This window comes from Patiria miniata, unplaced genomic scaffold, assembly GCF_015706575.1.
Source record: "Patiria miniata isolate m_02_andy unplaced genomic scaffold, ASM1570657v1 HiC_scaffold_23, whole genome shotgun sequence".
NCBI lineage: Eukaryota > Metazoa > Echinodermata > Asteroidea > Valvatida > Asterinidae > Patiria > Patiria miniata.
Genome location: NW_024037062.1, coordinates 3,482,696 through 3,507,470, shown reverse-complemented (window position 1 = coordinate 3,507,470; position 24,775 = coordinate 3,482,696). Strand labels below are relative to the sequence as shown.

Here is a 24,775-nt window from a genome sequence, read left to right as displayed (position 1 = left end):
AATTCTGAGCATTTTGGATGCAATTGGACTCAAAACTGGCGCTATTTTGAAATGTTAAATCGTTTTTTAAGAATTGCTATTTTTCTTCTTGAGATTTTGTCAAAAAGTCAATGGTCAACCCACCAAAACTTTTAAAGAAAATGAACAGATGACATGTTGATCATCACTTTCTATGCAGCTAAAATACCGTGTGAGAGTTCTGAGTATTTTTTAACAACATTTTGAAGTATGGGGATTTAGCGTTGGTGCATATGAGACTTTTAATACAGGGGTTCATCCATAGGCAGATGAGGAATTAGCGTAACGTTCTCATCGGGCCACGACAACAAATGGACTACAATAAGGGACACCAGTAAAACTTTCCTCAAAGTTAACGCCCGCGGACAAAATAACACACTCGTTGTTTGGGCAATAACCCGAGCCTATGCAGGCCCAGCCGTATTAAGTTGTAAATTTGGCAAGTGATCGGTTTTGATGTGTTACATAAGGAGATTCAATTTCGTGAGAAACCGTCAAACAACAACTGAAAGTTTCTTTCGAGAAAGGGCGCGCTAAATAAAACTAGTGGTCTCGCACCAAGACGGACGTGCGCACGTGCATATACTAAAGCTAGTTTCGTTCAATAGAGGGCGCGCCACATAAATAGTGGTCTCCACAAAGCATCAACACAGACGCTGTACTTTTGTTAAACATAGACGAAAACTCGATAATACATTTTGTATTTCTTGAGTTGTTGCCTCCCAAAAAGAGTTTGGTGGTGGATATCGAGAACACTATTTTTTTGGCGCGCCCTCTATTGAAAGATTATTCAAGTAGTCATTGGTGCTAGACCAGTAGGGGTGCACCCAATCAAATAAATTCCCACAGACAACAGTGATAAAAAGCCCATGCTTCACAATTCTTATAAATAATACTCAAAACTCTCACTGGTGTTCAGGCTGCAAAGAAAAATGATGAGCAACATGTCATCTTTCCTTTTCCTTTCAATTTTTTGTGGATCGACATATGATTTTTTCGAAACATTCAAACCCAAAGAAGACGACCCCAAAACCAGCGATTCTTCCCAGCCCAAAGTGGAAAGCTAGCCATTTTGAAAAAGGATTCATCTACAACATGGCTAAATAGCGCCAATTTCGGGCCCGATTGCATCCCACATGCTCTGAATTCGAAGTCCCAAGTCTGGTCCAGAGGTGTATTGACATATCTCTTCAATCTCTAAATTCCATGGCACTCAGAACTCTCTAATATTATGGAAGAATTTGAGTGTATAACTTTTATTCATGAGCTCGGCGGACGGAATGTTGGCCTATTAACACGGGTGCCTATTTGCAGGTTTCAGACCTGCAAATCGACTCCCAAAGTGATAATAACCCTCTCCTCAACATTTTTGTTTAAATACTTACAACTCTAGATTTCCAAGGCGTTTGCCAATTTCAATTTTAACACATGTAGTATTTCTTGAGTTGTTGACCCTAACGAATTTGTTCTGTATTGCAAAATTAAAAATTCGTAAAGTGCTTTCTCATGATGACTGTGTGTGGAATTTAGTTTTATGGGAAACCGTTGAACAATAACAAATAATATGACCGAAACAAAAACAGTATTTTAAACGCGGGAAATACAAACGAATGAAAGAAAGTCACCGCCCATGGACACATTTTATAACACACTCGTTGTTTGGGCAATAACCCCAGCCAACCAGGCCCAGCGGTATTAAGTTGTAAAGTTCGGTCATTGATTGGTCTTGATGTTTTACATAAGGACATTCAATTTCGTGAGAAACCGTCAAACAACAACTGAAAGTTTCTTTCGAGAAAGGGCGCGCTAAACAAAACTAGTGGTCTCGCACCAAGACAAACGTGCGCACGTGCCTACTTAATTTTCGTTCAATAGAGGGCGCGCCACATAAATAGTGGTCTCCACAAAACATCAACACGGATGCTGCATTATTGAACCCCCCAAAAACAACCGTGACTCGTTTTACACGCGAAAATCCACGGTGACTTGAATTCATTCCGATTGTATTTGTCGCGCTTAAAACACTGTATTGTTACGATCATAATAGCTTCATTGTTTGACGGTTTCTTATGAAATTAAATCGAGTTAATTTTCGTTGATGTTTTGCAAAACATAATGACAAATCAGTAGACGAAAATTCCATTTAATACATCTTGTATTTCCGGAGTTGTTGCCCCCCAACTCGAGTTTGGTGGTGGATATTGAGACCACTATTTATGTGGCGCGCCCTCTATTGAAAGAATATTAAAGTAGGCGTTGGTGCGAGACCACTGGTGCACCCAATCAAATCAATTTCCATAGACAACCGTGATAAATGCCCATACTTCAAAATTCTTTTAACAAAAATACTCAAAACTCTCACAAGTGTTCAGGCTGCACAGAAAAATGTTGAACCACATATGTCATCTTTCATTTTCTTTTAAATTTTTGGTGGGTTGACCGATGACTTTTCGAGAAATTCTAGCCCAAAGAAGACGACTCTTAAACGAGTGATGTTTCCCAAAGTGGAAAGGTAGCCATCTTGAAAACAGATCCATCCCAACATGGATAAATAGTGCCACTTTCGGGCCCTATTGCATCCAACATGCTCTGAATTAAAGCCCCAAGTCCGGGCCAGAGATGCATTGCCATATCCCTTCAATTTCCCAATTCCATGGCTCTCAGAACTCTCTGATAGAATATTTTACGTCCAATATTTTGCCAGGGTATTTGACACAAGAATCTCGAAATTTGACAGGAACCGCGACGGTAGGGCTTATGCAAGTCAAAATCTTAAGAGACAGTCAGTCGGGTCAGGTCAGGTCAGGTCATGTCAGGTCATTTAGGTCAGGCCAGCTACTTCAGGTCAGGTTTGGTCGTTCAGGTTAGGTAAGGTCGGGTCAGGTCAGGTCAATCAGGTCGGGCCAGCCAATCAGGTCAGGTCAGTTCGGGTTGGGTCTCAATCTTAGACAGTCAGTGAGGTCAGTTAGGTCAGGTCAGTTCAGGTTAGTTCAATTCAGATCAGGTCAGGTCAAATCAGGTCAGTCAGGTTGGGTCGGGTAGGGCTTAATATTCTAGTCGAAATCACAATAGACAGTCCGGTCCGGTCCGGTCGGTCGGTGCGTGCCAGTGTGCTAGATAAGTGCTAAGAGTATAGGCTGGCCCTCTGGGACCAGCACAACTTTAGTCTCGACAGATACACGTAAGGCCATGATAGACACTTTAAAAGATCACTGACAGTAATAAATGATATCTAGAAACAACACAACGCTGCAGGTGCACGCTTACACTCTATCTTAAGTGCTTTTATTGAATCAATGTAAATTTAACACAGAAAAGAGACGTGGAAGAAAAAGGCTTGTGTCGTGATATGCCAAACTTTCTCCATCATGTCTTTGACTAAATAGTCAATTAATGTAATTGGCTTTAAGGTAATGGTCACCATTTGCAGAAAAAGTTTATATTTGCCATTTCAAGAAACAATTAACATTAAATTTGAAGCAGGTTATCAATAAAAAACTAAGAAAAGGTCGAAATAATGCGCAGTAGATGTCATACTTTGGAGAAAACTGTAACAATGCATTCTTATTTTTTTCTCACGCAAAGCATGTTTTTGTTGACTGTTTGAAGGTTTGGTCCTAACCATCGTGAGGTAATGATGGTTATTCTTTTTGCCTGGAAAAAGACAGAATATTGGGCGGAAATTATTTCACAGGATGCTTTTTATCCTTTTATTTTCTGAAAATTAAGAAGGATAATTCATGATATTTTGATAGTTTTATGTTTGAATGTTTGCAAATGGTGCCGATTACCTTTAACCACTTAAAACGTTAAAGAAAAGGGAAAAAATGAAAAAAAAGAAGGGAAAACAATTTGCTAAGGAATATTTACAGTTACATTTTTTTAAAATCTATTTCCACCAGTTACTGAGATTCATGCTTAACCATGGATGTGGGAAAGGACAATTAATAAAGAGTTATTATCTACATGTATATATAATAATGCTCATTTCTAATAAGAAAATAGTGTATACCAGATTTGTTAACTTTTGGGGACCCAATTTGGTTAATTACCTTAATTAAAAAAAAAATTCAAACCAATTCTGGTGATCTTTCATCTAATCCTAGCCAGAGACACCCACTACGGATATATGCAGTCACCTTTAGTGTGTGACCCCTGGTCAGGCATATCTGAGCCTGACAACCTGGGCTAAGGACCGACGCAATTTCTGCCCACCCGGGGACCCACCATATACACGTGCACAAAACAACTCCGACGCAATTTCTGCCCACCCGGGGACCCACCATATATACGTGCACAAACAAGGTCACTTGCGGGTAGACAGTGCACGGCTTGACCACAGACTATGTATACAACCACACCTCTCGAGTCCACAGACATGGCAAGATTGTGTTCATGTGGATACAGTGTTGTGTAGCCTCAAACCGTGGCGCTAAATATTTGGGTTCCCGGGGGACCCATTACTGTAAGTGTGTTACTAAATGGGCTTTCTGCGTCGGAGGGTTAAGATAATTAAGTAAGGTATATTGGATATTTGAAAAGTTTCATGCAATATTTATTAGAATTTTATATAGTGCTGTAGAACAAAATTGTCGGCAGTGCATACTGAATAATATTCATTCCATGGGTTTACGAAGTGATTTTGAGTGGGTAAACTCTTTTATACCTTCACAGAAGATTATGTTGTTTTTACAATACTGGTGAGATTTTGGGGTGAGATAATTTGATCCAGATTAAATAACCTTCTTGTTACTTTATGGTCTTTGTATTGTATTCTCAGGTGCGTACATAATAAGAAATTTAAAGGAGATAACTTTATGACCACTGGACATGGGAATTAATTTTTATCAGTTATTTAGTGTGAAAATAGGGCAAAATTTTCTGGTAAAATACTATTTATTTTACTTCTTTTTGACAACTTTTTTCCATAAAAGTTTCTTGTAATAAATACCAGAAGTTCCGTGGGAAATACTTGAAATTTCTGGGGAAAAATAGGAATATGAAAACTGTAACGCTTGTAACAATTGGTGTCCAACCTGTTACAAACATAACATGGGTATAACAACAACAGAAAACAGACATGTCCTGATTGAAAGTGGAGTGATTGTGAACCATCAGCAGTCATGACATATTGTTAAAAAGTTGTTATCGGCTCCATGTGCCTTCCATGTACAAAAAAAAATCACGTTAAGAACACAGATCACTTCGGTGTCCAACTGTTACATACGTAACATTTCTTTTTTCCTCCTACACAGAGTAAAGCAAATTTTCATTCATTTTCACTTACCAGGTAATGCCACAGGATGGAACAGTGAAAGTACGACCTTTGACCTCGCAAATCATTTTACCCACAATCCAAGACTGATGCCGCCTTCCAGCTTCCGCACTTCGCCCAAGGTTCCTTCATATTCCGGTGACCTGATTTCCGTCGACACGGAGATAAATTCATGCGCCTTCAACACGCAACGTTCTGACGTCCGTACATCTACACCAAATAGCCAATCGCCAGCCAATTCATCACCAGGAGGTCAATACCTGTCATCGAAAGGTCAAATTACTTCATCTAAAAGTCGAGCCTTATCATCCGATGACCACAGCTTATCGCCATATAGTTTGACGCTAAATGTAGATCGTACCTTTCGGGTTGAAGACGATCACTTTTCGCCGCAAGATCACAGCATTTAACCGGAACAATTCTTTTCCCGGAAGATCGAGGTGTATCCGCAGATCATCCAATCTCCTCACCAGATGGTCAAACATATTCACCATCAGTGGGTCATTCATTTTCACCGAAGGCCACTCCTTTTCACCACGAGGTCAAACCATGTCCCTAGACGACTCACCCGCTTCACCACAAGGACAAACCGTATCACCAGCAGATCAGACATCATCACATAGAGGTCAAACTTCATCACCAGAAGGCCAGTTCTCAACACCATCACGACAAGAGGACCGTGGGTCCACTAAGCCTGGTGATGAGAGCGGTATCTCTCTGTTCTCGGAGACAAGATTCAACACATCAGGTTTGAACAGCGAAGACGAGGATGAACAGAAATCGATTTCAGATTTCTCAAACGGCTCGTCTTCCGAGCTGAACTGGTCTCTGAGTGCGAGCTATTCCAGCAGTGCGGCATCTATAAGTGACAGTGACAGAAGGCGATCTTTGAGCGACAACGGCGACGGCAGTTTGTCATCGGAAGTTTGCGCGACGCGGAGGAGAAATCTTTCTCTCTCCAGCTCGTCAACAACTTCGTAAAATGGCGCACAGGTAATATACAGCGCTTCGTATTTCAGAGACTACGCCGACGACAAGGGCGCCCTCACATTCAGTCAATGCTTGCAGGAAGTCTCGCACATCCTGGCCGGGGCTCCCGTTGCCATGGTGACACTACGTGACCAAGCTGCGATCAGACATTCACCAATCAAGTACTACGATGGTTACCATAGGGGACCGAGAGGTGAAGTGATGAACTGGGATGAGTTCGAATCTCCGGGGGAAGTACATCCCAGGCCACCAGTGAAGAGAAAGCACTTGACTCCATTCTATCCTCACGGCAACTCTTCATGTAACGCTTCCCACTGCTTGCAAAACAGAAGAAAAAGGGGTTTCAAAAAATCCTCAAAGATTGCAGATAGTAGATACTCGTCGCCTGAAGTTCCAAGTGCGTCCTACGATAAAGCATGGCCAGCGCTTCCTCGTCGTGTATCACCTCAAACCACAAGTCTCCTCAACGATCCCGCCATTTTGTCCGTCGGGAAAGCCGTTCACAATCGAGGCACACAATTATTGCCACAAAAAGACGACATTGCGATTGTCGATTCCATGAGTGTCGATTCAAAGAGAACATTTCTATATGAAAACGTGAGCCGCCTCTCGCAACTACTCAACAGTACATGTGGTCAACAGAGCGCACATCCGAATATATCTTCGACCAACCAGCACACAAAAGTCGATACGGTGTTGCAGGATCCAGCTGTTTTACGTGCGTACCGTCAAAACGATTCAATGAACTCGACTATCCCCTATCGAATCTTGGAGAATCGATCCTCCCTGCCGCCACGGCGAGAAGGATGCAGATGTCGTACTATGCCAATTGCAGACGATCCGGCGATACTGGATATCGGAACACCGATGTATTCGATTCATGCGAATGTGCCAACAAACATAGCGGGTTTTGGGTATTGTTATTATTTTGGTTAGCAGTAAATAAACGAATCGGGAATTTTCCAAAGGGTAACAAGTATCTTAAAGGGAATGTACATCATTGGTTTTTGCTGTAATTTTCAGAAATGAACTATTTGAGGGGTTGGTATAATAGATCAAATAAAAATTATGAAAATGTCAGCACACCAGGAACCACAATTTCGCAGGATGGTTTAGATTGTCATTCACTAACAGCCCAGTAAGATATTTCATTATAATTTGACAATTTCGTTTCCTGATGTTTGCAAATGTTGTATCTTCCCTTTAATGTAACATGTTGTTTTTACCTTCGCGCGGTACCAATTTGTATATTTTGAAGACATTAATACCCTAACGGAGGGATGCGTACTAGTGCAGGCGTGTAGCAAGGTCAATTTTATTGGGGGAGGGGGATGAAGTTGAGAAGAGCACATTGGTAGGAGTGCTCTGGGCCACTTTGGATGGGGGTGTGACAACAAATTCGCCGACAGACCATTCTCTCAAAAGGTAGACAGAACTTTTGCCCGGTCACTCTGCCTCCGTAAAATCGAGGGGGGGGGGCGGTTATAGACACCTTCTTTCCATATAGGGGGCGATGTTTGGACAATTCAAACATGTTTGACTTAATCCGGTCGCCCGGTGTACGGTCAGATCGGTCCGAATTTTCAGCGCACACCTCAGTACGATGGCCCGATGATCCGGGAAACTGGTACAATCGAGAAGGTGTGCGCTGGAAGTACACGGTGTAGACTGTTGAGTAAACAAAATCGCGACCCGGTTCCAAGTCACTTGCTTTATGTTCAGACATCATCTCCAATATGTAGTTTTGGGTACATTTGAACAGAAATGAATAATTGAATACCCGATTCCCCGACCTTTTTGTAGGTGGGCGTCCATTTGAAGAGTCATAATTATATCGATACTTTTTGCAGTACACTCTAAAAAGAAGTGTAAATGTATGTTGTGTAAAACTGTTGTGTATGAACCTACTTGTGTCAAATGTGTTACACATGAAAAGGGTAAAATAGTACCCAACATTGACTACAAGTCCCAGCAGCACAGACAAACAGTTAAAATCATGGTATTATTACCCAAGTGATGGGTTAAAGAAACTGGATTTACCCCACCACTGTGTAACAATTCTTTCATTGTACACGTCGAAAAGTAGAATTTACCACGACATTAGTAAAATGTTACCACTGTGTAGGGTAAACTGACGCACGTGACAACGTTTACCCTATATTGTGCACGCGTCATCACTCATGTACAAGATGGCCGCCGCTTGTGAGACCTTCAACAATTTGGGGATTTTGAAGACGTGATTTCTTCGTTCCAAGTAAGTCAGTGAAATGAATTTCAGTGTTGTTTCCTCCAAATGGGATGCTGATGTATGAGGATTAATATCAGGGAGATTGGAGAAGTGACATGCTTATTATTTAGTCATTTATTTGCAACTTGGACGTCGACGGCTCTTCCAACCACGATTCCATGCACATGATGCATGCATTTCACGTACCGTATAGTAAGTATTCTCAGATCTAGAAACACAGAGTAAAGTGACCGACATTTGGGGAATTGTTTTTGAATAAGTTGATTGAGTGAAATTCTAACACCCCTGCCCATCATTTAGCCCGCATTTTCTCGTAATAGTCATCATGCATCAGCACCATATTTGGGGAAATATCATCTTATTCATTTTACTGACTTTCCAACCCAGGACTTAGTTACTGAAATCCCTTGCGATTGCTATCTTTAGCAATTCACATTGCAGAGTTCAAAGTTGAATAAAACCGCAAGGATCAATAACAAAGGTACACAACAACTAATTTAAAAACAACCCAGGTGATGGGTTAATTAAGAACCCAACAGTGCAGGGTAAAAATTAGAACCTAATATCTGGGTAAGAAAGTGACACAACACTTGGGTAAAAGGAGGCTTGGGTAAAGTCTACCCAATAAGTGAATAAAAAGGGAACATGGTCGTCACATGGGTAAACTTTGTTACCCAACTTTGTTGTGCAAACACGTAACACAATTATGGGTAAAAGTGACACTGAAATGGGTACTTGTTTACACTTTAGCTGTTGGGTAAAAAGAGTACACAAGTTGACGACCATGTTCCCTTTTTTACTCTCGAAAAGATAGTAATTTTACCCAATATTGAGCAACTATTTTTTAGAGTGTAGAGGAACAATATAAATTTGGAAAACTCTCTCTTATGGGAGCGGGGATACATTTCATAATTTGGGGTAGGAAAAAAAGGAATTACAAAGATACCATGCCATCAATTCAAACTCTGGTCACTTTTTTCTGTGTTATGTTGGCCAAAACAGTGTAAGCAGTAACTTGAAGTACTTTACTTATATATATTATAAAATACCTCATTCAATGAATGAACATATATGTGCCACCTTTAAAGCGCTGGTTGGCATGATAATTGTACATGTACATGTATCGGCTACACTAAAAGTCACGACGAAGCATATTCACTTTCTCTACTTATTGACAACACGAAAAATAAAACAGATGCATGTTCAGCTCAGAAAAAGTCTTGATCGTTTCTCTGATCTGACGGCGGTGCTAATTACGCATATTATACTCAGACACGGAAACTTAAGTATGGCCACTTGTTTTGGGCTTTATATTTATCAGATCCTTCTTCAAAATACAATAAGACGTGACCTGCCTATGCTGATTGATGTTGCGGGGAATCGAGCTATCCATCCATTTATAAGAATGTCAATCTGCTGTAATATTGCGAGAGTCACTCGTTCACCGCACACAATAGTTACGCCGCCATGTTTGTTTGCGTTATGCTTCGCGTCGATTTTCAAGATGGCGTACCCTTGATAAAGGTCTTTTGACTTATACATTTGCTAATACAAACAGCTTCACGGGCGAATTTACCATTCAGAAAACATGGGGGGGTAATGTTTAGGGGGGGTGTCAAGAGGTTGTGACTGCTGGGGGTCCGGGGCATGCCCCCCCCCCCCTGAAAATTGTGAAATCTACGATGCTTTCCCCGCCATTCTATAACACTATTTGAGAAATTAGGAACTTTAGAATTCCTGTTCTTTTCTTTGGGCCCCATTTTACTGGTATCATAAATAAGCTCAAGGGCTGCATCCACCCCCAGATTTGGGCTTAATATGAAATAAATAGAGCGAGTGTTTCTCAAATGCTTTTTTCCGAATTACAAAATTTCAGGATAATAATTTCTCCCATACTAATTCTCTGTAGACACAGTGACACATTAACTGCTGATACTGCTCTTCACTGGAACTTGAGTCTCGACATAGTGCACAAGAAACTGCATACACAACCAAAGTACACATTTCTTGGGTCACGATTCCACTATTATTCCAACTGTTTTTCAGCATTCCAGTCAAAACTACTTCTTTCTGGGGATGTAAATCCTAACCCAGGGCCAGTTACGCATGATTATCCCCGGGAAAATCTTGAAGGTAGTCATTACTCAGAAACTGCTAGCAATCGTTTGGTTTATGACAGATCCTTTCTTTTGCGAGTCAAGCAGGAGATTGTTTACTTACAGTCAGCTCAGAAGCTGCCTGATGTCATATGGACAAACATTAAATCCCTTGGATTGTCACGAAAACACAGGTCTCACAGAGGTAAGCGTGCTGGAAAAAGGAAGCAACGCCAAATTCAGGTTGTGTCATCTTGCCGTGTTATCGGTCACAGAGTTAACCAACTGCGCCGCGTCAATCATGAAAACCTACGATACATCCCAAAACAGGACCACAACACAATGAACTCAATTCCAGAATTTGTGTTTGGAATGCCCACTCCCTCAGGAACAAGTCATTTTCCACATGTGACTACATTGTAGAACATGACATAGACATCATTGCAATCACTGAGAGTTGGCTGTACGAAAATGATGCCCTTGTCATAGGTGAGTGCACTCCTCCTGGATACACTTTCCTCAGTGCAGCGAAGGAGTGGAATAGTCTGCCCTTTTCCATTCAAAATGCCAAATCTCTCGAGCAATTCAAGAAGCTGATCAAGACCAATTTATTCCACCAATAATCAACTCATTGTCTATGCTACCTGTTTTTATTATTTAACTTAAATTATTTATTTACTTTAATTGTTCATTATTTGTAAGCGCTGTGATTTAGTTGACTAAAAAGAGCGTTCTTAAATGCCGATTATTATAGGTTTTCACGGCCAATTTCACCAAGTTTTCATTCAATTTACCGCCTGGCTCATTCGATTTAGATTGAAATTGAAAGATCACGAAGATCGGCATTCGACAATCAAAAAGAATCATTCTATTTCACTATCCAAGCATTCTATCGCCTTTTATCTTCACTCGTCTCTATCAAAGATGCAATCATATTAAAAGTATCGCGTTGTTCATTCAATTTCGTCATAACCAGCAGTAAGGGTTGATCGGGCATTCATGTTCATTAATGGGCACACATATTTCACATTTTGTCAAACATCTTTTTAAGACTTCATACGTGTCCGTATTCCTTAGCGTAAATCATATTTGATGTCTTCAATCCGTAGATGCCTTTGTTCTTAATTAAAGGGTATGTGCAATGAATTGTTCTCAAGTATTCTTTTTGTGCAACTTTTATGTAAAAAAAACTACACATTTGACAACATTTTTTCGTAAATCTTATTGCAAAAGTGCACTTCTTTAAACATTTCAAAGTTTCCATGCTTTTTCGGACTACCTATGAGCGCGCTGTCACTGTGATGTCATTTCAGGGAGACACTGTTCAGTTTAGGGGTTTTTCTTTCAAATTATTCATCCAAAACTTGCTAATTGAAAACATTCGTGTGAAAGCATGCATTAGCATAAAAATGGAGAGGGCAAAAAAAACACCCTTCAAAATGGAAAATAAAACTTGCGATTAACGTTAAATGTTACACAAAGATGTATTTTCAAGGTTTGCGTTGAAAACTATTTTTTTGCATGGGCCCTTTGAATACGGTAAGTGTTTGGTCAGACATACGCAAGAAAACATAAATAACGCAAGAGAAGTGTTCCCGATGGTTGCCAACCACACGTGTCCCGATGTCTTGCACGTCAAAAAAGTGCCAACGTAAAGATACCCCTTGATCAAACGTTTAAACAAGTAGACAAGATCAACAGTGAAAAATAAATTATCTTAGTCACTTTCAATTAATTATTTTGTTACATCTTGTTTCCCTCATATCAGTTAATTTGTAACATTGTAAATTTTACAGTCATCAAGATTTTTTTTGGGGGGGGATGAACCTTGGAGGAAAATAAGAAAACATATCGATTAAAACATCTTAGTAATTTGAATGACCATACGATGAAAGCGATTGCCCATAAACGAATAAGAAACGAAAAGCACGGTTATACGTTATAAGCGCACAGATGTTCGCTTATTTGAATGCGTCAACCGTCAAAAGGTTGCAAAGACTTAATTTAAGACTGCTACAAATTAAGTGTTGAATGCACCAAAACGAAATAGCATGCCAAAAAACGAACACGAACATTCAGAGTAAAATCTTGGCTGCCTAAAAATGAAATTGAATGAACCCAAAATGAAAAAGAAACCCCAATTTGACCATATGTGCAAAACTCACGTGAAATTGAATGGCTGATAATGAAACTGATTAGAAAAATTCGGAAATTCGCCGGGAAAACCTATATTATTATTATTATTAGACACACCGTACCTTCTAGCAACTAACACATAATAATTCTTCAATTTTTATAACGAGCATATTTCTTTCTTAAATTCGTACATAAAATTTCTCTTATTCGTTATCATGTTCTAAATTTATTTTAAGTCCTTCAAGTACACAGGAAAAAGCAACCTTGCTGTACGACTGTCCAGATTTCCCTGGAGATTTGCCTTTCTTTTTTAAAGTGTACTCCCAGGGTTTGTTTTTACTCTATAAAAGTCTTACCAATCAGCTAATTATCTATACGTACACCTTGACTAACGATTTTACCAGTATGCATTTTAAGAGCATCAGAAATATAGATCACAAATTTTAAGAAAAAAAAGCTAATAATATTCATCAAATTTTATCCAAACTACCAAATAATTTTGAGTAGAGCCGGTATTTACAAGCATGAATATTTTCGTTTTGTTCTACGACAGAGCTACCTTTTGACGTTGAAATCATTTCACTCACTCGTCGGCAGTGTAATGAGTCTGACTAATAGCAGCCAATCACTTCAAACCTCATGCTGCAATGGTGGTTCCATGCAGTGGGGTGAATGCGCAGGATTCTGGTGCGCAAGGCAAACGGTAGGTGAGTAGTTACCGGGGTGTTCTTGTCCTTGTTACCAGGGAACTGTTCAAAACAGAAGAATGGTGTGTTCAGGTTGTTGACATTCGAATGGATTCATTATGTCCAGTGGCATATCCAGATGAGGGGGGGGGGCAGGGGCACCGTGCCCCCCCCCCCGAGGATTTTTGGAAAAAAAATTGCTCAGTAAGTATTTCCATAAATGTTTAGAGAGTTCTGACATCAACCCCAAAAAGAAAACCAGCTAAAAAAAAGGCATTACAAGGCGCTGTGAAAATCGGCATATCTTTTCCAGTATGCATAATAAAGGTTTTGAAGAGCGCCCTCATTTGGAAGATGGTCCTCCCCACCACTTTTTGATTTTACGGAGGCCAAGTGTCGGAAGAAAAAAACCATGTCTATATTTCGCTGTGGATGTGCGGTTCCCCCCACACACACACCCACATCATGAGCTGGATACGCTACTGATTATGTCGTAACATAGTCAGCAAACGACTTTTGACATTTTGATACCTTTAAACATTTCTATTAGTCAGAAAGCTTAGACCCAATTTTTGACAAGATCGTGAACGACTGGTTCAAACCACCAAATTTGGCAGATATATTGGTATATACCTAGAGTAAATATTAAGAAATGAAGGGTGCCTAATTTGCATAAATCGTTAATTCCTACAGTGTAATATATTTTTCCCACTTTTAATTTTTTGAAAAGTACTTTTTTTTAATTTTTTGAAAAGTATATTTTGGGGATTTCACTTACACATCCTTACGTCAATAACATTTGCTAAAGCATTTAAGACTGACTGGATAATAATATGAGGACATTGTAACGATCCTAAATGGCTACTATAGGTTTTCCCGGCAAGTGGTAGAATAGGTTAAGGTCTTTATTTCATTCAGTGTGCGTTAAATCACGTGACCCTTGCTTCCGGTCGAAAAAGGCCAAAACCGGAAGTGGCTTATTATTTGAAAGTGGTAATAGATATGAACTTGCTTTCAACAGTGTTAGTCTCTTGGCCCATAGTACTCTTCAAATCATCTACCGATGACGTCATGCAATCTTCGAGCGCCCTCTAGCGACAGGTTGAAAATTAGCGAAAATGTATTTTGAATAGATGTCTGTGGCGAAGTTTGTCAGAATCGCCTAAATATTGGTGTATATAATGACCTTGACCACCTTAAGACGTGTGCGAAGTTTTAGGCGAATGACGTCATCAGACCGGAAGTTATAATGAAAAGACCCTTTTTCATTTGAATATTCGTGAAAAATCAACCATGGCAGTTTTATATTTGTTTTTACTTTAATTGTTGATTGAAGGGTAGGTCTAAAACATTTCAAAGTTTTGAGGCGATAAGCGAACTCGAACATACCCTGCGCACGCTTAAAACTTCACCTTGACAAAACCTCTGCTTCAAAACATGCACAGGACAGGACGTCCACAATGTACATGAACATGTACATGCACGTACTTTGTACATAGGCACATACATCGTACGTAAGTCAGCCTGCAGCGCACGTGTTGCTGAGGTCAAATCCTGTCCACAGTGACCGTTTTAGCCGATTTTCGGCTAACTTTGACAGATTTTATGTTCATGCATGCGCACCCATGACGTATTATAGCCCTTTTGGCATTAATCTTTGTCAGATATCATTGAAAGTTGGCATAAGCATAGTCCCTATAGCCAAGATGTGTCCCAAAGAGTGACGTCATGGTGACGTCATCAAGTGATTTATTATGGATTTATGAATAATTAATTTTTCTCATAGACTTTGTACACAGCTTTCTCCACAAGTCTTTCCCTATACAACACTGATATATCTTACTAAGTAGTTCTGAACTTCGGCTGAGAATTACTATGAGAAGGAAAAAGAAATCGTATTTTTTTTTACGCCTGTCATTTGATTGAAAATATTCCCAAGAGTTAGAATAGCAAGTAATATTTTATAAAAATGTTTCAGTTTAAAGGAAAATCACGCATTTAAAGGTGCAGTTTTTCTGCTGTGGGATTTTTAACCTATTGACTTTTCCCCTTTTTTAAGCCACCATTTTCATAACTTGGCGATCTGGAATCGTCATCAAATTTACAGCCAAGGAAGACCATCATACAAAAATTATGCCAAGACTACGACATCATGATGACGTCATCTTCAAGTGATTTATTATGGATTCATGAATAATTAATTTTTCTCATAGACTTTGTACACAGCTTTTTCCACAAGTCTTTTCCTATACAACACTGATATATCTTACTGAGTAGTTCTGAACTCCGGCTAAGAATTACTATGAGAAGGAAAAAGAAATCGTATTTTTTTACTTTTGCCATTTGATTGAAAATATTCCCAAGAGTCAGAATATCAAGTAATATTTTCGTATTGCTACAAACATAAGGTCTATAGCTGTCCCTAGGCGTACCTCACGATACGTCACACGATCAGACGATCCTCGTGGAGAAAGGGGGTTTAAACCGTTCGGAAAGTGCCTTTAAATGAGCTTGACGACCAGTTATAAAGATCCAATCATTGCCAAGCTCGGCACGAGGGAATACAAATGTTTACAGACACAAAGATGGCAACAAGTAAAACGACAGAACGAACGAAAATCTTTTTTGCCTGGAATTGAATAATTTATTTTAGTTGAAGGTATTATATGATTATCAGAGCTATAAGTATAACTTCCATTAGAAGATTTTTTTTTTTTTTTTTTTTTTTTTTTTTTTAAATTGTATTATTATTATTTTGTTTTAATTTTTTAAGGAAACATGGGGAAGACTAACCAGCATGGCTAGGCGGATATTTTTTAGAAGGAAAATTGGGGAAGACTAACCAGCATGGCTAGGAGGATATTTTTTATAAGGAAAATTGGGGAAGACTAACCAGCATGGCTAGGAGGATATTTTTTTTTTTTTTAGAAGGACAATTGGGGAAGACTAACCAGCATGGCTAGGAGGATATTTTTTAGAAGGAAAATGGGGAAGACTAGCCGGCATGGCTAGGAGGATATTTAAAAAAAAACAAAGTTGGGAAGACTAACCAGCATGGCTCGGAGGGTACTTTTTAGAAGGAAAATTGGCACAGCTAGTAGCCTAGCATGAATAGTAAAGGAAGTTTACGTTAGGCCGTACAAACGTATGACGTATCGTGAGGTACGCCTAGGGACAGCTATAGACCTTATGTTTGTAGCAATACGAAAACAATTGAAAGACAAGTCGACAGATTTGCACTGGCGTTCTTACGTAATTCTCGAGAGTCTGCGGGGCCGTTCCCTGTGATCCTTTTCCTCTTCTCCCTACATTTTCCATTCTTATTTAACTCTTTCTTCTTTCTTTTCACGAACGTTATCTTATTTTGTGAACATCTAATTTCTGACACGTTAATAAGATTTTAAAAATTATTAAATTATCAAATCATTTTTATGAACGAGATGCTTAACTAAAAAAATTATATTTAACCTATAAAAATCTCTGAGCTGCGTTTTTTACTTACGTCGACCCCGCACTGATATTGTGCCACTCATTTCATTTGATAAGCACAACGATTCATTATTACGCGCGCGTATGATACGCGCGTATCTTAGACGTTTTCAAAAAACCGTGCGTCGCGCCGGCGTCACGTCACACTTTGCTCCCAGCTACCATAAGAACAACACGTATTCTCCTGACGTTGAAACACAATTCCTTTACTACATGTACTTGTACCTTTGAACGTGACCTCTTAACACCATATCCTCGACTTTAATGCGCGGACGTCTTATCGTTTAAGGTGAGTTGATCTCTAATGAAAATTATACTCTTACAACCCAATTAAATACCCCGTTTCTTTGAAATATAAATTATGATATAACATCAACACGTAAAAGTTCTTACGGGGTAGGTCGTACAGTCTCGAGACGAAACCTACCCAAGGTCTAGCGAACTGTACCTGATGAGTCTCGCTTTTTAGACAAATTTCTGGTTTCTTGTCAAATTTACCAAAACAGACTGGTAAGAGCTTTTACATGCCGGCATTCCTTACTACTTATACTAACCTATAAACTACTTCACTTTCCGGTGTATTTTTAATGATCCGTTCCTTACAATCCTTGAAATTTTCCACGCTGCGTTTGTACGGCCTAACGTAGACTTCCTTTACTATTCATGCTAGGCTACTAGCTGTGCCAATTTTCTTTCCAAAAAGTACCCTCCGAGCCATGCTGGTTAGTCTTCCCAACTTTGCTTTTTTTAAAATATCCTCCTAGCCATGCCGGCTAGTCTTCCCCATTTTCCTTCTAAAAAATATCCTCCTAGCCATGCTGGTTAGTCTTCCCCAATGTTCCTTATAAAAAATATCCTCCTAGCCATGCTGGTTAGTCTTCCCCAATGTTCCTTATAAAAAATATCCTCCTAGCCATGCTGGTTAGTCTTCCCCAATGTTCCTAATAAAAAATATCCTCCTAGCCATGCTGGTTAGTCTTCCCCATGTTTCCTTCTAAAAAATATCCTCCTAGCCATGCTGGTTAGTCTTCCCCAATGTTCCTTATAAAAAATATCCTTCTAGCCATGCTGATTAGTCTTCCCCAATTTCCTTTAAAAAATTAAAACAAAATAATAATAATAAAAAAAAATTAAAAATATAATTAAAAAAAAAAAAAAAAAAAAAATCTTCTAATGGAAGTTATACTTATAGCTCTGATAATCATATAATACCTTCAACTAAAATAAATAATTCAATTCCAGCCAAAAAGATTTTCGTTCGTTCTGTCGTTTTACTTGTTGCCATCTTTGTGTCTGTAAACATTTGTATCCCCTCGTGCCGAGCTTGGCAATGATTGGATCTTTATAACTGGTCGTCAAGCTCATTTAAAGGCACTTTCCGAACGGTTTAAACCCCCTTTCTCCACGAGAATCGTCTGATCGTGTGACGTATCGTGAGGTACGCCTAGGGACAGCTATAGACCTTATGTTTGTAGCAATACGAAAACAATTGATAAAAATGTTTCAGTTTAAAGGCAAATCACGTATTTAAAGGTGCAGTTTTTCTGCTGTGGGATTTTTAACCCATTGACTTTGTACACGTTTTCAAGGCACCATTTTTATAACTTGGCGATCTGGAATCGTCATCAAAGTTACAGCCAAGGAAGACCCTCATACAAAAATTATGCCAAGACTATGACGTCACGATGACGTCATCACCTAATTTTTTTATTGATTTTTGAAAATTTACGTACATATTGTGAAGTCTTATATTTACAGAAATGTAAGTCCGATTGGGTTGAAACTTGGTATGTGGCTATACCAGGAAAAGTTATAGATTAAAAATAGAGTGACGCCATGATGACGTCATCCTGAGATTTTATATGAATATTTATTTTTTGGGAACTTTTAGCCATATCTCCCGAATGCAACATGCAAAATGCAAAATTCTTTTTTGCATTTGGTCTGTTATGTAATAGCTATTTGCACAAAACTTGAAAAATGTGCGACGTCATCATGACGTCATCAAAATGCGATTTTTCAAAACTCATATAAGGAAAGGTCCAATTGTCATGAAACTTGGTGGGTAGGTAGTTAATCATACTAGTATGCAAAGTTCGAAATGACGTCACGATGACGTCATCAAAAATTTAAAAATAATTGTCGATTTTCAAAGTGCGTTTTCAACTCTTTGCCAGTATTTTATATAGATCACTCTTTGTCCAAGCCAAGACCTTGTACACACGCACATACATCGTATTGCCGAGGTCAAATCCTGTCCACAGTGACCGTTTTAGCCGATTTTCGGCTAACTTTGACAGATTTTATGTTCATGCATATTCAGGGCATATTATTGATTAAAAACAATCATAATGCGGAAAAGCCCTATGTTCTGTTGCAAACAGACATAGACCTCTAGTTCGTTTTGGGTTCGTTCAATTTCATTTTTAGGCAGCCAAGATTTTGCTTTGAATGTTCGTTTTCATTTTCGGGCATCCTTTTTCGTTTTGGTGCATTCAAGACTTAACTTGTAGCAGTCTCAAATTAAGTCTTTGCAACCTTTTGACGGTTGACGCATTCAAATTAGCGAACATCTGTGCGCTTGTAAAGTATAACCATGCTTTTCGTTTCTTATTCGTTTATGGGCAATCCTTTTCATCGTTTTGTCATTTAAGTTAGTAAAAGAAAATTAATCGATACATTTTCTATTTTTCTCCGAGGTTCATTTCCCTCCAAAACTTGATAACTGTAAAACTTACAATGTTACAAATTAACTAATAGGCCCTATAAGGGAAACAATATGTTATTACGAATTAATTAATTGAAGGGACTAAGATAATTTGTTTTTGACTGTTTATCTTTTCTACTTGTTTAAACATTGACAATTTCTTGACGTGCAAGACATCGGAACACCTTTTTTTGGCAATGGATGTACCATCGGGAACATTTCTCTTGAGTTATTTCTTAAATGATTTCTTGCGCATGTCTAATCGAACAATTACTGTATTCACAGGGCCCATGCAAAGTTAGTTTGCTATGCAAACCTTGAAAATACATCTTTGTGTCAAATTTAACCATATTTGCAAGTTTCATTTTTTATTTTTGAAGGATGTTTTTGGTGCCTTCATGGCAGTAAGCTAGTGAGCAACCCTTTCCCACAAATGTTTTCAATTAGCAGATTTAGGATAAATAATTTGAAAGAAAACCCCTAAAACTGAACAGTGTCTTCCTGAAATGCCATGACAGTAACAGGGCGCTCATACGTAGTCCGGAAAAGCATGGACACTTTTAAATGTTTAACCCTAAAAGGGTCTGCTTAATTTGACCATTCCGCCCCGGTCCCTTTAAGGTTAAAGAGTTGCACTTTTGCAATAAGATTAACTCAAAAATGTTGTCAAATGTGTAGTTTTCTTACATTTCACAGTAGTAAAGAGTTGCACAAAAAAGAATTCCTGAGAAAAATTCATGATACCCTAAGGAATACGGACACGTATGAAGTCTTAAAAGATGTTTGACAAAATGTGAAATATGTTTTCCCATTAATGAAAACGAATGCCCGATCAACCCTTTACTGCTGGTTTAGACGAAATTGAATGAACAACGCGATACTTTTAATATGAATGCATCTTTGATAGGGACGAGTGAAGATAAAAGGCGATAGATTGCTCGGATAGTGAAATTGAATGATTCTTTTTGATTGTCGAATGCCGATCTTCGTGATCTTTCAATTTCAATCTAAATCGAATGAGCCAGGCGTTAAATTGAATGAAAACTTGGTGAAATTGGCCGGGAAAACCTATATTATACTCTAAAGTTGCACTCATTAACGCTTTAATATGCAAATTAGGCACTCTTCCAAAAGAATTTTAGGTGGGCACCCCTTCTAAATATCTTCTTTAGGGCTATAATAATCTATCTGCCAAGTTTGGTGCTTTGCACCAGTCGGTCACGATTCCAACCGTATGCAACCTGACTATATACCTTTATTGGTGTGCCGTCTGCATCAGTCACGTTATTCCAGGACTGACCGTCTTCGCTGTACGCCACTTGGTACTCCGTCACCCATTGGTCGCATGGGCTGTCTCCACGCCCCTGGGTGATCAGACCAGTGATGGTGACTGTGCCATCGAAGTCAACCTGTATCCACGGACTGATGTCATCAGTAGTTTCATCATTACACCATGCTGCAGCGTATCCTGTACAACAAAAAAACCTAACATTTCTTACTGCATTCAACGATTTAGCCATATTGCAGGAATCTGGCTCAAATTTGGACTTCGAGGTATGTTGAATAATCTTTGCCAATAATCTTTGTCTGACCCAACGCTAGACTAAGTTTACTAGCGTATCGTCCACGGGCGTCGCTAGACCATTTTGAAAGGGGGGGGGGGTGTCATCATGAAATTTGCCGACGGACCGTCACACAAAATAATTGATAATTTCCGCCCCAAAAGATCCCTTAATTAAATCCATTTCTAATTCCCCACATCATGTATTATAATGGTTTATTATGTTGATTGCTCTGAATGGAATAAATTTTCAGTTATGTTTAAAGAGTTCCTCTGACATCAATCCCACTAAGGGCAAAAAAAAAGTATCCGGTTTCTGGTATGCGCGCGCGTCGCCGTAGCCATGCGCGTCGGCAAAATGAAAAAGGTTTTTTTTTCAATGAAAGATGATGTCTCAAAACCGCCAAACTCACTGGTTTGACAGGAATCCTGCTGCTGCACAATTTTAACGGGTTTTTAGATGGGGTTATGATCGAGAATAAACTTTATGTGGCCTCTCTGGTCTCCCATAAATATCGCCGCACCACTTTTTGGGCAAGCTCCATACCAGAAACCGGAGACTTTTTCTTGGCCCATTCAACAACCATTAAAATGAGCCGTGAAAATCTTCATTTGATATGTAGTATGCATAATAATGGTCAGTTTTGAAGAGTGCCCCCATTTGGAAGATGGATACCAGACCCAACACCCCTCCCCTCCCCCCGCTTTTTGATTTTACGGAGGGCAAGTGTCCGAAGAAAAAAAACATGTCTACATTTCGGCGCTGATGTGCAGTTGCCCCCCCCCCCCCCAAATCAAAAGCTGGATACGCTGCTGGCGTACGTGTACACGCCCACGTAAGCATACCTTGTGCAGGCCCGATCCCTGATCCCAGTCGGGGGGGGGGGGGGTCTTTAAAGCTATAGTCCATCATTTGCAGCTATCCAAAAAGTGACAGACCTAATTATTGTTGAAAAAACATTCTTGGTTGAAAGATAGCAAGGGGACTAAACTCCCTGTGAAATTATTCTTTCTGGCAAGCTGTCATTTTGAAAAAATCAACGAAGGAATGCCCTTCCAACGGTGCGTTTTAAGAAGCACCGTTAGAAATTTCCGTAGTAGTTCGTTTTTATATTCAGCGAAGCGCGCGCAAGCGTTGACACGATGCACACGCGGGACACGATGTCTCGCCGGATGCTGAATTCAGGCCCATTCAAAACATGATTCAGCAACTTTTGATTTGAAATCGAGATCCTAAAATGCTGTTTTTCTCGAAATATACAGCTGAGCTGAAACTTCATCACCCTTCTTTAGATTTTGAGCACTTTTGTGGCTTCAAACAAACATAATGCACAAATTACAAATGATGGAATATACCTTAAATCCTAAAGTGAATTTCTGTTATATGCGAGCGGAGAGCGCGAAGCCCTGAAGGCGTGGGGTCCGGGGCCCACCTAAAAGTTCTGGATTGTGTGCTCTGTGGTGCAATCTGAAACATTTTCTAGCCACTTTCTGCTGACTTTTTTTATGTGTGCGTGGGGTCCAGGGCCAGCCTAAAAGGTCTGGATTTTATGCTTTGTGGTGCAATCTGAAGCATTTCCTGGCCACTTTCCGCAGACTTTTTTTTAATGTACTGGCTCGTGTTTAGGGAGATGGGGGTGGGGGTCATCAAAGTTGATGTATTGCATCACCAACATTACATCAAACTGAAGCTCTACACTCTTTCGAGTTTTGCCTTCTTTAACTTTAGCTTGATCCATCATGGTTGTGAGTCGTCACTTAGCCGTAGCTGTCAACCGCCGTATATATGAAGCGAGCTCGCGCGGCAGCTCGTGCCGACATGACAGTCTTGACACAATGTACAATTTGTTTTTGCCAAGGAATTCAGAACCGGATGTTAGCTTCGCAGGGTTTTGAGCAACGGTGTCTATTATTTACACTCTCAATATTTTCTTCTTCTCTCTTTCTTTTACGTCTTTCTCTATTCTTCACTTTTTTGGCCGACAGCACCATGATTTCACCGACAAAAATGTCTAATGGGGGTTGTGACACCTCCACCCCCCTGCAGCGACGCCCAACGTATTGTCGGCTCTTCGGGGCCGCCTTGATGGTCGGTCGCATTGCTGGTTACGCGTACGATAGCTGCACGCATCACAATGCGCAGCAGGGACCCGTGACCCATATAATTTCCTGATGACATTTTGCCGATATCGTCCGACTATTGACGTCCGCACGTTTTTTTAGTGCACTGTCGTAATGGATTTGGTTACTACGAATCAACCACAAATCGAGCAGTGAATTGTGCAACTGAAGGGACATTGCGAATGCGCTCAATTGGGCTACAAAACGTATTTTAATGAAATTATATTAAATGGAAAGAGCATTTAATAGTAAGACATAAACGTCTACACAACCATCATTTAAAACTGGTTATTTTTGTGTGATTCTTGCGTGAACCATGCGACAACTAATTTTGGGTGTCAAAATAGTGAGTCTCAAAAATAGAGCTGTTTAGTGCTAGTTGTGAATCTGGCATGACACAGTGTATTGTATAATGCGGACGTGCGAGAAACAACATTTGTGTTGGTACTTTGTGTATTGTGACACACACGACTTGAACTGTACATTGAAGGGAAACGGCGGGAAATGCGTATATGTATGCCACAGCAGTCCACCGCGTGCGATGTAAACAACTGTTCATCCGTCTTTTCTCAAGAACGGTAAGACATTAGGTTAGTTTCCTTTCAACCATACATTTGAAATAGTAAAAAGAAACATCCCTAACAACATAATAATTTCGTGAATTTCAGGCCGTATAATATCCCTTAAACCCTAAAAGGGCCAGGTTATTTGGACCATCTCTCAGCCCCCTAAGATGTCGGCCATCGAGTGACGAAAATTTTTGAAACTCAGTACATGCACTTACCATGAACATACCCAAGAAATTTCATGACTATAGGTCAAAGGATTTTGGAATTATGGCTAATTAATTATTCATATGCACGAATGCTCTGTGTACACTACGTTTATGGGGAAATTCAGTTTGCTTCGGAATTTTTTTAAAATGTTTTTGGTATCAAAAGATGGGCAAGGCTCGTAGCTAAAAAGTCAGACGAACAGCTCGGGTCGCGACATTCTTTTTTCAAGGCTATCGCGGAAAAAGTTGAGGGGGGGGGCGGATTCCGCCCGGCCCTTTTAGGGTTAAACAACTGTCTTTCCTTTGAAATGGCTGTACGAAGTATAACGTGGTTAGTCTGAAATACAAATGCTTACCTTGAGTATTAAGCCTGGCCCTGGATGGGGCGTGGCTAGCGAGGTTTCGCCAAAAAGACGAAGCTGTGATGCGTTCATCCCGGATGCGACCATCTTCCATCCCGAGAGGTCCCTCCACAGAGCAAGAAACGTCATCTGAGGAAAAATGTGCGATTGTTTCGAGAACAGGTTTTGTACCGAATCCCATTTTAATAAAAAAGAAAAAGAAAATAGTAATGGGTCTTTTTCCGCAACCCAGAGTGCTTCCAATGTCAATTAAAATTATGAAAGGGAGCCCTCTATCTTGCCCGCCGTTACAGGGACGCATTTGAGTCCCC

General features: G+C 39.7%; 1 protein-coding gene across 1 annotated transcript in view; it reads right to left on the bottom strand.

The window, feature by feature from the left end:
* Window positions 1-13,248: 13,248 nt before the first annotated feature.
* Window positions 13,249-24,775, bottom strand: part of LOC119731395 (adipocyte enhancer-binding protein 1-like) — a 30,983-nt gene continuing 19,456 nt past the window's right edge. The window contains exons 2-4 of the mRNA XM_038204566.1: window positions 24,459-24,593; window positions 20,899-21,113; window positions 13,249-13,512 (exon numbers count right to left, since the gene is read on the bottom strand). Of these exons, the coding sequence (XP_038060494.1) occupies window positions 13,375-13,512; window positions 20,899-21,113; window positions 24,459-24,593 (488 nt within the window). The 3' untranslated portion in view covers window positions 13,249-13,374. The remainder of the gene's footprint in view (window positions 13,513-20,898; window positions 21,114-24,458; window positions 24,594-24,775) is intronic.